Below are 17603 nucleotides of genomic sequence, written 5' to 3' on the forward strand. Positions count from 1 at the left end.
TCCGAGTGGAGGGCTTTCCCGATGCAACCCGTTTGTCTGCTTAGCTCACAGCGTTGCGTCGGCGGAGCGGAGGCCCCGGAGGAGGAGGAGGAGCCGGCCGCAGGGACGACGACCGGGATCGAGTCCGCGGAACAGTGTTTCCAGAAATCAGGTAAGATGAAAAATGGAAAATGAAAAATAAAGGCGAGAACGCGGCGGGTTCCGAAAACACGGTCGAAATCGAAGACGAGGGCTTTTGCTTTTTTTTTTTCTTTTGGCACGAGAACGGCACGGGCGCGAACCGAGACGCGAAAAAGCACGCACAGCGGCCTCTCGTGGATCCGCGAAAACAAAAAAAACGCTCAAATACGTACCTCCCGGTACGTATCTCGCGGTCCGCAGAAACGTCCGCGGGGCTACGTTTCCACAATGAGCCCGGGTCGGACACATCTGAGCTAATAAAGCTCTTACTAGGCAGTCTAGAAACATCCTTGCAGGTGTGTTGAAGCAACTTGGAACTAAAATCTGCAAGACACTGGCCTAGAGATCTGTGCGGGACTAAATTTTGAATCCCGCTCCCGCCCGCACCTGCCAGGTTTTAGCCCGAACCCGACCGCTCCCGCTTATATTAAGAATTTATTGTCCCGCTGCCCCACCCGCCCCGTTTTCTGCCCGCCGCGCCCGATCCCGCTAAAGAGCGGGGGAGAACAAAACCGAAAATCCCCCAGCTATACAGTCCAGACAGCCAAGCTGTCTGTATAAACACACACATACAGCACCAAGCACACACACACTGACAAAGCTCTCTCTCTCTCATACGCGCGCGCGCACTAACACACACACATCCGCGATATTGCTAGACAGCCCGCTCCCGTCCCAAATTAAACCCGTTACCGACCGCTCCAGCGATTTATTCGGAAATTTATTCCCGCGCCGCAGAAATCTGGTCGGGACAGCCGCGGGAATGCAGACCTCTACACTGGCCCTCCAGGACAGAGTTTGGACACCCCTGGTATAGGTGGAAACAATGGTGTAAACATTTATTTTAAGCCTATATACAAACGTATCCCTCAAATCTGATTGGATGATTGAAATTTTGTTGTCAACAGATGTTGATCCAGGATTATGTTGCACAATCAAGTTCTGCTCTCCGCTGTATTTCAGGTGTACATTTTAACTTTCAACACAATTCTTGAACTTTTTTAGGGAAAACCTAATTGTTTAATGTTTAATCTACTTACATTTGTTAGGTTAACTTAATCAATTTGTGTCGGGACAACATGCATGTATTCATTCATTCATTCATTCATTCATTCATTCATTCATTCACTCACTGAACCTGTAGTAAAATGGCACTCAAAGTCAGGGCTTTACTGTGTACTTTTCATGTTCATTTTTTACTTTATAAAGATATCCAACAGTACATGTTCAAACTTCTCTTTAATTTACCCCATAATAAAGGAAAGGTAACTATAGCAACTGGAATTTATCTATCATATATATACATGCATTATAAATACACACACATTCACACTCACTGTACATACGTATCTATTGTTAGAACAGACATGTCAATTTTAATCTCTAATCAAACCTTCACTCATCTCAGTGTGACCTTAGCACTCTATTAATCTGTCACAGTACATTCATTTATGCAGATTTTCTGCATCAGGTCGGCTGGAGGCCAACAGTGCGTCATAAAATCCTGCAAAAGTCAGAAAATCCGTTTGGCAACAGAGACCGTGGGGAATGTATGAACTGTAAGCAATCATTATATTCAGACCTCAACGTTTCACATGATAATCACAGATATTTAGGTTTCAATATAACCCCTCACAAACCTAATCAACATAGATTTCAAGAAAACAAAAACAAACAATTAAAAAACCAAAAGCCTCTTTGACATCTTCCCAAAGTTAATCATGCTCAGGACTGTATTTTTGCAGTTTGAATCATATGTTTTGTCTTTAAAAGAGTGACAAAATTCTAATACATTTTATTTTATTTTCTATACTGCCTTTAAAGGTACGGCTCAAACTGCTTCACACAGAAGAAAGCAAAAAATAAACAAAAAAAAGGCATTAATAATAATAATAATAAAAGCTCAAATGAGCATCATACATTTAGACTCTACCAAATAAGATAAAGCCATCTTTAAGAACAGATTTCAAAATAAAAGATTCAGTCTGATCTTAAAATGGAGAAAGTTCTGGTGTTTAGGTGTGCACAACCTTTCATTGGAACGAGTAGGGTTTTTTCAATGAATACATGGATTGGAGATCATGACTAGAAGTGGAAACGGTTTAAAGTAATGTTGAGATCAATGTAGACGACAAATTTTGAAGTAATCCAAAAAGCTGTTTCAAACATGATGTCACATGTTGCCTTTTGTAATTATATACACCGATTATGACATACCATGAAGCACAATGCTGTGAGTAATTACAATCAGATTATTTATTATTATTATTATTATTATTATTATTATTGTTATTATTAATAATCAAACACTGCTGTTTTTTTAATATCTATAGTTTTGTGTAATGATGTCTTTAATTTCTCAGCCAAATTTAATATGCAGTTAGTTTGCAATTTGTTTGAGTCATTAAACTCATTCATTCATTCATTTTCCTGCAGCTTACTGCTTATTTATCAGGGGTCACCACAGCGGAATGAACTGCCAACTATTTAAACATGTTTTACGCAGCGGATGCCCTTACAGCAACAATCCATTACTGGGAAATCTGTGGATTTCTGCATCCGCAGATTCCATGTAGGCCTAGTTATGAGAATTGTTGAAAGATGAAACTCACCAAAAACAGTGCGGGCGGGAACAGACTCTCGGTTCAACCAGAAGGAAACTTGGGACAGGATGACAGTCATGATGCACGGCAGGTACGTCTGAATCACAAAATAGCCAATCTTCCTCTTGAGGTGGAAGTGGGCCGTCATCACAGTGTATTCACCTGTGGGGGAGAGCAATTGAGAATGGAGCAGAAGTCCAGATTGAAACATTTTTAAGTAAATGCAATCAACTGCCAGGAATTAATACTACATTATTGAGTATGTGATGAGTGTGACTGAAATCTGACATGCAAATAACTTATTGCGAAAGCTCAGCGATAGTCACATCAGTCTCAATGGAAAATTCTCCATCATGTTTATCTAGAACACCTAAACTTTTCCATACAAATAAACACACTGTAAAAAACAAATCCGTAATTTTACGGTTTATTTCCGGGGTGCTGGAAAAATATATATATTAATATATAATAGGGATGTAACGGTATCAGAATTTCACGGTACGGTAATACCTCGGTATGAATGTCACGGTACGGTATTTATTAAATCATTTACAGGAAAAAAACAAAACTTATGAAAATACTCCAAAAAAGTGCCAAAAGTGTCAATGACATACAAATTAGCCATCTATCTGTAAGCTTTGAAACAGGAACTTCAATGTTAATAACAAAAAATTATTAAACCATGTAAAAAAATAAAGTTTCAATTTAGTAGTGTTGAAAACTCATCACATTCAACATTTAATCACTCACTCACTCACTTAGATAGAGATGGGCTTTAAGGAAAATTATCATATAAATATAATCTGGTAAAAGCTGGTATCTCTGGGCATTTACAATGTCCCCTGCAACAGAAAAAAACCCTCTCATTTGGGACTGAGGTTTCTGGGACAGAGAGATATGACTTGGCCCAGGTTGACAGCAGTGGGTAACGTTGTGCATTGTCTTTCCCCCACTTGAGAGGACAAACCATGAGTAAGATAGAGGTCTCATGTCTGCATCAATCTGAACAGTGTGCTGTGTCACACCCTCCGTCCCGCCCTTCAGTAGGCGCGCGACAACACCGCTCTTGAGTATGCGTGCTCAACCCCCCCCCCCTCCCCGCTTTACAGTACGCGCGCCACAACACAGCTGATCAGAACGCGCGCAACTACACCGCTATTCAGTACGCGCGCGACAACACAGCTGATAAGAACACGCTCGACAACACAGCTGATCAGAACGCGCGCAACAACACCGCTATTCAGTACGCGTGCGACAACACAGCTGATAAGAATACGCGCGACAACACAGCTGATCAGAACGCGCGCAACAACACCGCTATTCAGTACGCGCGCGACAACACAGCTGATCAGAACGCGCGCAACAACACCGCTATTCAGTACGCGCGCGACAACACAGCTGATAAGAACACGCGCGACAACACAGCTGATCAGAACGCGTGCGACAACACAGCTGATCAGAACGCGCGCAACAACACCGCTATTCAGTACGCGCGCGACAACACAGCTGATCAGAACACGCGCGACAACACAGCTGATCAGAACACGCGCGACAACACAGCTGATCAGAACATGCACGACAACACAGCTGATCAGAACGCGCGCGACAACACTGCTATTCAGTACGCGTGCGGCGACAACACCCGCTTCAGGTTCGATCATTTCCAGCTCTTTTTCATCCCCAGCTCTTTTTCATCCCCGCTTCTAGCAGCACACTCCATTTCCGCATTACTGTATCTGTAGCGACAACAGACCGCAAGGGATGATGGCCACCCCTGGGCTGATGGGAATTGTAGTTTTCGCTACCTCCCGTTCGCTTCATTCGCCTGAGCAAATTTTCTCAGAAGACCTATAGTTTTACCGAGTCATGCGACTACGGTAATATCGAAAAAAAATTAATATTGCGGTATGACGGTATTTGTAATACCGTTACATCCCTAATATATAATATATATTCTATTTTAACTAAAAACACCTAAATAATTCCTTTGTCGAGTCAACAAATGATAATTTATGCAAAATACAGCTTGATCAGAAAGAAATGTGAATGTGTGTAATAATAAATCAAATTCCCCAAATCACTTTCAATCAGGACGTGTTGACAAAATAACGAAAATCTGCCTCCTTATTAGAAATCAGGCCAGGTGAAGAAGCGGATCACCCCCTAAACAGAACATCAAAGATGAGATTCTGAAACGGGTATGGGATATTCTGGAAGAGCTGATGTCACAAAGCAGAGGAGGAATGTAATTAGAAAGGAGAAGCTCTTTGAGGGACGCCACAATTACACCGCATCTCACCAAAACCAGGATGAAAAGAGCAGGTCAGTCTGAAGGCGCTCCACAGAGGAGGTTTGTTACCGAGCGAAGAGGCATGAAAAGAGAAAATCTCCTCGACATCATCATGAGCTTTTTAACCTCATTATCACAGCGCATTATCCCAACAGAAACGTGGCAAACCGCCTGGAAACAGAGAATCTTCACCAGACTTGATGAAGAGAGAACTGAGATGCAGAGGAAGACAGCGGTTGCCCATAGCAACAAAACAGAGAAATCTATCCGCTGTCTTTGAATGTTTGGATATTTAGAAGTCATTTTAATCTAATAGGTAAATATGTGCTTTTTAAAAATAAATAAATAAATAAAATTTTATATATATATATATATATATATATATATATATATATATATATATATATATATATATATATATATATATACTTTATTAAATGTTTCCCAAATGATGTTTAACAGAACAGAGATATTTTCACAGTATGTCTGATAATATTTTATCTTCTGGAGAAAGTCTTCTTTTATTTCAGCTAGAACAAAAGCAGTTTTTAATATTTTAATAACCATTTTAAGGTCAAAATAATTAGCCCCTTCAAGCTGTGTTTTTTTTTTTTCTTCGATAGTCTACAGAAAATTACCTAATTAACCTAGTGAAGCCTTTACATGTCCCTTTAAGATGTATAGACGTTTCCTGAAAAATAATCAGTTATTAGAAATGAGTTATTAAAACTATCATGTTTAGAAATTTATACACATATACATATATATATATATATATATATATATATATATATATATATATATATATATATATATATATATATATATATATATATATATATATATATGTTATTAGTACCGGGCAAAAATTAATCGTAATTAATCACACCCAAAATAAAAGTTTGTTTTGATATTGTAGCTTTTGTGCTAACAAGGAGACATGGAGGCAGGAAACAACTGAACGTTGCATAACCATGTATGCTTGTGATTGTCAGTGCTGTGTGAATTGTGCCTATTAGTCAGTAATGACTGAGGTGCTTGTATCTACTCCCACAACCTAATGTGTGTGTGGTGTATATTTATTACGTATATAATGACATATATTTAAGAAAATGTAAATATAGTTTGTATCACATAAACATATATGTTATTGTTATATGTACATTTAAAATAAATGTGTAACAAAATTATTTATATACTTTATAATTGTGTATATATATATATATATATATATATATATATATATATATATATATATATATATATATATATATATATATATATATATATGTATGTGTGTATTAATTCATTCATATTCTTTTAGGCTGAGTTCCTTTATTAATCCGGGGTCACCGCAGCAGAATGAACCACCAACTTATTCAGCACGTTTTACACAGCAGATGTCCTTCCAGTTGCAACCCATCTCTGGGAAACATCCATACACCCTCTAACACTATGGACAATTTAGCCTACCCAATTCACCTGTACCGCATGTCTTTGGACTGTGGGGGAAACCAGAGCACCCGAAGGAAACCCACATGAACGCAGGGAGTACATGCAAACTCCACACAGAAATGCCAACAAACCAGCCGAGTCTCGAACCCGCAACCTTCTTGCTGTGAGGCGACAGCACTACTTACTGCGCCACCGTGTTACCCCATATATACATATTTATAGCGGCGATGGCGCAGTGAGTATCACTGTCACCTCACAGCAAGAAGGTTGCAGGTTCGATCCTGCCAGTTTGCATTTCTGTGAGGAGTTTGCTTGTTCCAGTATTCCCGGAGTTCCCGTGTTTGCGTGGGTTTCCTCCAGGTGCTCTGGTATCCCCCACAGTCCAAACACACGCGCTATAGGTGGATTGGGTTAATTAAATTGGCCATAGTGTATGGGTGTGTGAGAGTGTATGGGTGTTTCCTAGTAATGGGTTGCGGTTGGAAGGGCATCCGCATATGCTGGAATAGATGCCAATTCATTCCACAGTGGCGACCGAAGGTAGAAGGAAAATGAATGAATATACAGGGGGGCTAATAATTCAGGAGGGCTAATAGTTCTGACTTCAACTGTATCTCTACTGGCAAGCATCCCTCAAGACAGATAAAACCGAGAAATTGGTTGCCAGTGGCAACAGAAGAGAGAAATCTCTCTGGTTTGTTTGTATGTCGGTGGTGGACGCCGCAATGCTGCCATTTGGCACAGAGGGAATCTCCTAGTCCTTTCTGCAGAGGAAGCACAGAGCAATTTTTAGCCAGCTCTTATCTTGTAAAATCCAGTCTTTCCTACTTTTTTTCCCACTGGAGTGCACACTGAGATGCCTTGCTCCTTTCAGAAAGGCATGTAGGGAAGCTCAGTGTGGACAAAATCAGCACCCTTGAGGCTGAGCCATGCACGTCTGCTTTATTTCATTAACAGTGCGAGGAAATGTAAATGTGCACACAGAGAGAGAGAGAGACACACACACACACAGGAGCGGGTGAGAGTTCAGGGCTGTACGTGTGTGTGAGAATGTGTCTCTACTGAATAAGGAGATTAATAATTATGAAGAGTCTCCGTACCCTCTTAAAATTTGACAACACCTGATGTGCTGTGTGTCAAGCATTTTAAAGCATCATCATGTTTATTAATTCTAAATGAAACATACGAATCAATGGTGCCTTCACAAATAAATGATGCAAATTAAGTCATTAAATAAATTAAAGTATAATGATAGTAATGATAATAATAATAATACTACTAATAATAAATAAATAAATAAAGATAATTATATATAATATATATATAATAATAATAAAATAATAATAATAATAATAATAATAATAATAATAATAACAATAATAATAATAATAATAATAATAATAATAATGAATAATCACAAATAATTATTAGTTTTAATAAAATAATAATAATAATAATAATAATAATAATAATAATAACTAATGCATAAATCGAAGTATAATAATAATAACAACAACAACAATAATACCAACAACAACAACAACAACAATAATAATAATAATAATAATAATAATAATAATAATAATAATAACAACAACAAATAAAATATTTACTGGTTTTAATAAAAAAATTATAAATAAATAAATAAATAAATGATAAAAATTATAATTAGTTTTAATAATAAATAATACCTAATAATAATAATAATAATAATAATAATAATAATAATAATCAAATATATAGGACTATTAAAATGTTAAAATTAATAAAAATGTAATTACTCCTCACAATTAAATGTCAAATCTAAACAAAAAATAAAAATAAAAAAGGAATAAAAAATAAAATAATTACATTTAAACAAAATATACAAGTAAAAAATTAAGATACAAATTTAAAATTAAATATTAAAATTATGAGATTATAATAATGCTAAATGCTCAATAACAATGCTAAATTCTCAACATGCAAAAATGGCAATCCCACAAATGCATTATGACAAGCTAATAAAACAGATAGGGAGTTATTAAGATAACAAAATTACTGAAAAATGAAATCACTACTAACAATCAAGTGACAAATCTAAACAAAAAGAAATCTCAAACTGAAAAAAATATATAAATATGGAATAAAAATAATTACATTTAAACAAAAAGACAAAAATTAAACAACCCCTGTGCCAAAAATATACAAGTAAAAGCAAATTTAATATTAAATATAAAACTATAATTTGCTAAAATGACACTGAATAACACTACAATTGCATTATGGCAAGCTCACAAAATATACATGTTTATGCAACAGTTCTGTCTGGTTCTCCAATCTGATATATGAATAGCTGTGCAATATCGTGCAATAACAGCACTCGTGCAGCCTCCTAACCCTTCTGTATTACTCCGCCCACACAGAGAGACAGCAGATCAATAAACTCACTACAGTTTGACAAATATTGCTGCTGTTGGGCAACAATGTACTTTTGAGGCTTTTTAGGCGAGAATGGAGTTGTTTAGATTGCAACTAAGCAGTTTATTTAAAAGGACAGCGCCTATTTTAAATATGAATAATTTCTGAGATACAGCGTGTCTGCATCTATCCACCTGTCATACTGAGCAGAGCAAAGAGGGTTGACGTTCCGCCACAAGATGGCGACAGAGACTGTTTCATAATCCCTTAGAGGAGAAAAACAGCGTAATTTAAAACTACAGCTGATTAAATCATAATAAACAGGTAGGGAACACTCTAAATCGATTTCTCTCTTTTGTATGTTTTAGTGCTGTATTTACACCATAGTAATCTGCTAGTCTTTGCTTTAGTTTAGCTTTTTTAGGGGTTAATAATTGTGATTTTTGATTGCAACAGAGAAAACCGACTGGAAATCTCTGTGGACTGATGGCATTTCATGTCGTTCAGCCTTATAATCTTTAAATGTGAGCAAAATAAGCTTATTTGTCATCACTTTAGACATTTTGCTAGAGAATCATTCAAGTACTTGTTCTTAAGTGACATTTGTGGTGCAGTAACAGTTTATGCTGTTCTGACATCAGCTGCAGATGTGAATGAACAGCAGAAGAAAGTAGTTCCTCATACAAAAGGATTTTTGAGACTCTCCATGTTTGATTTTCTTTTTTATAAACATGATTATGCCTTCAAATTGTTGTAGAAATGCAATATCACACTCGTAGCAGTGTGATATGGCTGTATATCGTCACCGGTGGGACACTAAGGCACTTAGCCTGCATTCTTAAGTCAACACACGCCTCCCACCAGTGCCGATATACAGCCATATCACACTGCTACGAGTGTGATATCGCTCATATATCACATATCAGATGCTAAGTGAGTTAATAAACTCAGTATTCAATTGAGTAAAAGTCTCAATAATCTCAGTTATAAAATGTCTTATGTCTATATATTAATGTTTACTGTTAGCTTAGCGACATGCTATGTTCAATATCTATTCAATCATTTAACACTTGAAAATCAGTTGCTCTTATCATTCCATTAATTAGGACTGTGTCTTTGAAAGTATCAACTGGACAGCAAGGCCACTAACTAACTACAATTTGGATCACAGCGTGTGTGTGTGTCCTTTTGTGTGTTTGAGAGAAACAGAGTGCAAGTGTGTGTGTGTCCGTCGCGAGCCTCAGTCTGTGCAGCGTGAAGATGTTAATTAAGGCGTGAAGATGAGGATCAGCCACAGGAGGTCACAGGAGATGCCGCGATTCTCTCTGGAAAGCAGAGATGCCAGAACACACACACACGGGCTCCATTCCAAACACTAGTCAGCTGCCGTCCGCTCTACTGTCTACATGAGCAGCGGCTTTAGAAAACTGCTTCATAACCAAAATCAAACCCCAAGAGTGGATGAACTAAAAGCTCAACAAACAGTATTATTAAACACTTACTCGGGCGTAGGAATAGAATAGAATAGAATAGAATAGAATAGAATAGAATAGAATAGAATAGAATAGAATAGAATAGAATAGAATAGAATTTGTAAGGAATATTTGACAACAAGCCATTAAATTATAAGACGATTATGCACAAGTTAATGCACTGTTAAAAATGTCCTATAGTATTTACAATGACTTACTGGAAGTAGTTTGCCAGCAAATTTACTGTACATCCAACCTAAAGCAAAAAATACTGTGTTAATGTTTACACTACCATCTTGCTGTAGATGTATTTACAGTATTGTATATTTTTACTGTAAAACATACAGAATTTTTAGTCTTCTCACCTGTATGATATTTTAATACTATACCATTTTTTTCGGATTTTAATTGTAATAGATTGTTTACTCGTCTATCTATTTACTGTAAAAGAGTGCAAATGGTAAACTACTGCACTTCCTATGATTAGCCAGGTTTCACTGTAATTTACTGCAAATCAAACTTGCAGCAAAAAATACGCTCCCACTTTATATTAAGAGTCCTTAACTACTATGTACTTGCATCAAAAAATAAATACAATGTACTTACTGTGTTTATAATGTATTTGAGAATACTTGTGGTGTTTTTGAGTTGGGATAGAGGTTTGGTTATGGACAGGTTTGGTGGTATGGGTAGGTTTAAGGGTGGGTTAAGGTGTATTTACAGTTAACAGTGTATTTACAAATGTATTTACAAAATTTAGTTACAGATGTAATTACATACATGCATTTAATCAAGCATAAGTACACAGTAAATACATGTATTTACATAATAAGTACATCGTAACAAACTATTAACTCCTGTGTAAGTACATATAAGTTAAGGCAACAATATAAAGTGGGACCAAAAATACTATAATAAATGTTTACAATACCATCTTGCTGTAGATGTATTTACAGTATGGTGTAGATTTACTATAAAATATAAAGTATACTTAGTCTTTTCACCTGTAATATATTTTCATAGCTGTAATAGATTGTTCACTTATTTATTTACTGTAAATAGTCCAAATGGTAAATTACTGTATTTCCAGCGGCTAGCCAGGTTTCACAATACTTTACTGTAAATCATATGTACAGCAATAATACTGTATTACTTTTTAAGAGTACCACTCATCTTGCTGTACATGTATTTGCAGTATTGTACTGTAAAATATACAGTCTTCTCACCTGTATATTTTTATACTATACAATTTATATGATTTTAACTGTAATAGATTGTTCACTTATCTAATTACTGTAAAATAGTCTAAATGGCAAACTACTGCACTTTCTGATTAGCCAGGTTTCACACTACTTTAATGTAAATCAAATTTAGAGCAAACATACTGTATTAATTTTTACAGTACCATTTATCTAGCTGTACATGTAGTTGCAGTATTGTATAGCTTTACTGTAAAATATACAGCATTTTACTTTGGCTTTTTCGGGGTTAATTATTGTGATCTCCCGATTGCAACAGAGAAATACTGGGAAATCTCTGTAGACTGATGGCATTTCAAGCCGTTTAGCCTTATTATCTTAAAATGTGAGCAAAATCAGCTGTTTTGTCATCACTTTAGACATTACGCTAGAGAATCATCCAAGTACTTGTTTTTAAGTGACATTTGTGATGTAGTAACAGTTTCTGCTGTTCTGATGTCAGCTGCAGATGTGAATAAATAGCGGAAGAAAGTAGTTTCTCATACAAAGGGATTTTTGAGACTCTCCATGTTTGATTTTCTTTTTTATAAACACAATTATGTCATCATGTACAGCATTTTTAGTGTTCGCGTCTAAAATAAATTTTTAATACAATTTAAAAAAAGTACTTTTGATTGTAATTAATTGTTCAACTTTTTATTTACTGTAAAACAGTCTAAATGATAAATTACTGTATTTCCTATGAATGGCCAGCTTTCACGATTTTACTGTATTTTAACCTACAGCTAAGTAAAATTACTGTTTTAATGGTGTCAATAGGTTATTTTAACTAATGCAACTTTAAAATACAGTAACATAATGCATAATTATAAAATTATAAGTGTAATATACAGTCGCTTTACAGTTAATTACCATGTAATTTAAAAAATGTTAACAGAGTCGTGATCCAGCCATAATGTGAAGCAGAGCGCGTGCATTGTTTTCTAATAATTCAATGGTATAGAGACGATTATTACACTTATACTGCAATTACCTTTATATGATTAACATTATGAGACCTTGATCTTTTCTCCAACAACTTTTAACCTTAAAGCGTTTGAAAAAGTGACTTTTATCAACATTGCTTATAGTTTAAACTGATATATTGTCTCGGTTCGTGTTGTATTTTACGCTACAAAAACCTGCCAGTACATTTACTGTTATTTAACAGACTTATTTCCCTATATATCATTTATTGTACATTATATTAATTCAAACTACTAAAATGTCAATCAAAAGTCACTTTGTTAAACTGTATAGTTGAATTTTGAATATCAAAAGTCGACAAAGCAGACATCAACTTCCCATAATGTAATTCACAACTGCACATAAACGAAAAACATTTGTGAATCACAGAATACGGACACTGTTAATTAACAGATATTTTTTACAGCATAGGAATATTTTCTCACACATCTCATCCAAAGCCCTTTTTTGTTGTAAGTTTCAGACTTTTGTAGGCTGTGAATCATTCAGTGTATTGATATAGATTTGTAACATATCTGGAAAGATGTCAGGGAACTACTTTAGTTGTTTATCTGAAAATAAAAGCAGATCTTAGAATATTAATCAGCCAAGAAGAAACTGTCCTGTAGTATAAACTATAACATAACAGAAGGGAGTGTGTGTTAAAACAGCTCCTCGAGGTTTAGATTGGAGTTCATATATTATAGCAACACTAGGCTTGACAGAAGGAGTCTCATTAGGCAGCCTGACCTCACCCTGACCCAAAGACCAACACATGTAATAACAGAAGGACGATTGTTTTTTCTGTTCCACACACATCATTTGTGAAGACAAAGAAATGGCCCTTTGAGACAGCACTATGTTTAGGGTCTTTGAGAACGAGCGTGAGGCAGCAATAAAGCCTCACAGGTACATTCAATCATTCATTTTCCTTCAGCTTAGTCCCTTATTTATCTGAGGTCGACACAGTGGAATGAACCGACAACTATTGCAGCACATGTTTTACATATCAGATGCCCTTCCAGTAGCAATAGGAATGAGAAACACCCATTCACACACTACGGCCAATTTAGTTCATCCAATTCACCTATATCGCATGTCTTTGAACTGTGAGGGAAAACGGAGCACCCAGAGGAAACCCACGCCAACACGGGGAGAACATGCAAACTCCACACAGAAATGCCAACGGTTCTAGCTGAGACTCGAACCAGCAACCTTCTTGCAGTGAGGCGACAGTGCTAACAACTGAGCCACCATGCCGCCCCTTCACTGGAACATCCGCTAGCAAAGTCCTACCTTCTCAACAGATTCTAACATGGGAGAAGGGTTGTAAAACTATCCTGTTATTTCTGTAAAAGTACTTGTATTGCTATACTTGTGGACACACACACACACAAACACAGTAAATAATATGTCTGCAGTGCTAATTAGCGTTTGAGAGCGTGTATCGCAATAATAATAATTCTGATCATCATTGTAACGACTGCCCGTGATCCAGAAGCCTGAACTTCTGAGCTAATGTCACTGACAGTATGCCAGCATCATCTGATCTTTCCCCTTCTCTCTATGTCTCACTTTCTCTCTTTTCACAGAAACAGAGCCTCTTTGATAAAAAAAACTGTCATCATCGAGACACTAATGATCTCCAACACACACAGATCTCAGCGTGTGAACGACATGATGGACAGAACAGAGCTGACAGAACCGGGAGAGGTGCAATTTTCTGATTAAAGCTATAATCCAGGCAACAATAAACAAAAGAAATTTTAAAATTTATTCAACCCCATGTTGTGTCAAACCTGCACAGCTTTTTAAACATTTTATACATCTGGATTATACATCATGGGTTCAGAAGACTAGTAGGGTGAGTGAATTATGACAGAAATATTGTTTTAGGGGCGAACGAGTTTTACATTGCAAAAAATGCTTTTCCTATTTAGATTTTTTTTGTCTTGTTTCTAGTCCAAATATCTAAATATTCTTAAATGAAGGATAATTTTCTAGACAATCAAAACATATTGTCTTATTTTAAGAAAAAATAAGACAAATTGAAGTGAGTTTTTTCTTAAAACAAGCTAAATAATCTGCCAATGAGGGTAAGAAAAATAATAATGTAATGTCAAAAGGAAAAACTAAATTATTTTTTAAGCTCTTACTAGGCTTTCTAAAAAACACCTGTGCAGGTGCGCTGAGACAAGTTGGAGCTAAAATCTGCAGGACACCAGCCCTCTAGAACAGTTTGGACACCCCTACCATAGTTTGAGAACTTGTTTGGTATCACTTTATATTAAGTGGCCTTAACTTATATGTACTTACACAGGACTTAATAGTTTGTTACAATGTACTTATTGTGTAAATACATGTATTTACTGTGTACTTATGCTTGATTAAATACATGTATGTAACTACATCTGTAACTAACTTTTGTAATTACATTTGTAAATAAACTGTTGACCATCCCTTACACCTTAATCCACCCTTAAACCTACCCATACCACCAAACCTGTCCATAACCCAACCCCTATCCCAACTCAAAAAGCACCACAAGTGTTCTCAAATACATTATAAACACAGTAAGTACATTGTATTTATTTTTTGATGCAAGTACATTGTAGTTAAGGACACTTAATATAAAGTGGGACCACTTTTTTTTATTTGTGAATTTATTGCTTTAATTTTACATTAGGAAGATAAAGGTTCCTTTAATATATATATATATATATATATATATATATATATATATATATATATATATATATATATATATATATATATATATATATATATATATATATATATGTATGTATATGTATGTATGTGTATTTGTGTATGTGTATATAAATAAATATAAATATAAATATATATATATATATATATATATATATATATATATATATATATATATATATATATATATATATATATATATATATATATATATATATATATATATATATATATATATATTTATATTTATATTTATTTATATACACATACACAAATACACATACATACATATACATACATATATATATATATATATATATATACACACACACACACACACACACACACACACACACACACACGCATATATATATATATATATATATATATATATATATATATATATATATATATGAGCAATATCACATGAGTAGCACTTCTACGAGTGTGATATTGCGTTTATACAGTTTGACGGCGCAATCGTGTATGTGAATAAGAAAATCAAACACAGAGTCTAAAAAATAAAATTACGGCAGTTTTCCGGAAGAAATAAAAAACGGGATAGTTGTGGGAGATTAGTCTGAAATACGGGATACTCCCAGGAAAAACGGAAGTGTTGGCAGGTATGCTTACCAATTTAATAATGATTTGATCAACTGTAGTTAGAAATCATTAATGAATGAATGAATTCATTCATTCATTCATTTTTTTTTTCGGCTTAGTCCCTTTATTAAACCGGGGTCGCCACAGCGGAATGAACCCCCAACTTATCCAGCACGTTTTTACGCAGCAGATGCCCTTCCAGCTGCAACCCATTTCTCTGAAACAGTTAGAAATCAGACTGTTATAATCGTCTAAGCATAATTATGCAGTTCTGTCGCCATCTTGTGGATAGAAAACACCAATCATTTTTGGTCTACTTTATGGCAGGCTAATGGCCGCCGTCGAGCTCTCTCAGAAATTGTAACTATTTTAAAATAGGCACAATTCTTATAAATAAACTGCAGAAATACAATCTAAACAACTATATTCTCCACAAAAAAAAAAAAAAAAAAAAAAAACTCAAATGTACATTATGTTGTCTAACAGCAGTAATATTTGTCAAACTGTAGAGTGTCTCTCTGCTTGTTGCTGGCTGTGTGTGGGCGGAGTAATACACAAAGGTGAAGGGTGAAGAGGTCTTTGTGTGATGTTACGGGCAAAACATTGCACAGCTATCAGAAAATCAGATTCAAGAACTAGACAGAACTGTTGTATGTATTTTTATACAGTATATATATATATACAGTATATATATATATATATATATATATATATATATATATATATATATATATATATATATATATATATATATACATATACATATATATATATATATACAGTATATATATATATATATATATACAGTATATATATATATATATATATATATATAAATATATATATATATATATATATATATATATATATACAGTATATATATATACAGTATATATATATATATATATATATATATATATATATATATATATATATATATATATATATATATATATATATATATATATATATACTTTTTACCATGCAGTTTATTTTTTTTTTAAATGCTAGGGCCCCATACCTTGAATTGCTTAGGGCCCCCAAATCACTAAGTCCACCCCTGTCCATAACATTTATGTCTCATTACTTCAGCATGTATAACTTTTTAGATATTTTAGCATTAAACTTGCCAGATGGACCATAGTAAAACCCAAAGCATCTTCTTTCCAATGATACCTAAACTGAGAATGTAATTCCCACATAATTCAGCAACTGTTACTGTTTTAGTTTGGAAAGGTCATTTTTGAGAAAGTGCCTCTGCTGGTGAGTGTGAAATGGTCAGACATCGTCTCTGAAAACCTTTTTGCAGAAATCTTATTTTGCAACTTTATCAAATTTGCAATACAAACTCATGAGACACTTAACTTTCAAGACTTATATTTTTCCAGGTTATTACAAGAATGATTTCATATGTTTATAAATGAAGAAAACAAATATTGCAAAAAATAATTTTTTCAATATATTTAATCCAATATAAATACATTTTAAAATATTTTTTTCTTAAAAAAGATATCTCAATGCATCATAATAAATTGAAAGTCATACAGTTTTGTAACGACAAGAGGGTGTTTATTCCTTTAAGATATTCTGCATTCTGGATTATTTTCATGACAATTAAGCACATTTCCCCTTCATTATTCTCATTACTGTAATGTGTCCGGATATTTTA

The 17603-nt window shown here is 34.7% G+C and overlaps 2 protein-coding genes across 3 annotated transcripts in view; both read right to left on the minus strand.

The window, feature by feature from the left end:
* guf1 (GTP binding elongation factor GUF1) overlaps positions 1 to 17603 on the minus strand; it is a 365170-nt gene that overhangs the window by 203503 nt on the left and 144064 nt on the right. The window lies entirely within an intron of this gene.
* Positions 1 to 17603, minus strand: part of gabra2b (gamma-aminobutyric acid type A receptor subunit alpha2b) — a 164591-nt gene that overhangs the window by 65081 nt on the left and 81907 nt on the right. For both annotated transcript variants that reach the window (XR_015507068.1, XM_087281138.1), the window contains exon 8: positions 2793 to 2945. Coding sequence is in view for 1 of the 2 variants with exons in the window: in XM_087281138.1 (XP_087137264.1) it covers positions 2793 to 2945 (153 nt within the window). In the remaining variant the exon portion in view is untranslated. The remainder of the gene's footprint in view (positions 1 to 2792; positions 2946 to 17603) is intronic.

This window comes from Danio rerio, chromosome 14, assembly GCF_052040795.2.
Source record: "Danio rerio strain M-AB ecotype USA chromosome 14, GRCz13ab, whole genome shotgun sequence".
Taxonomy (NCBI): Eukaryota; Metazoa; Chordata; class Actinopteri; order Cypriniformes; family Danionidae; genus Danio; species Danio rerio.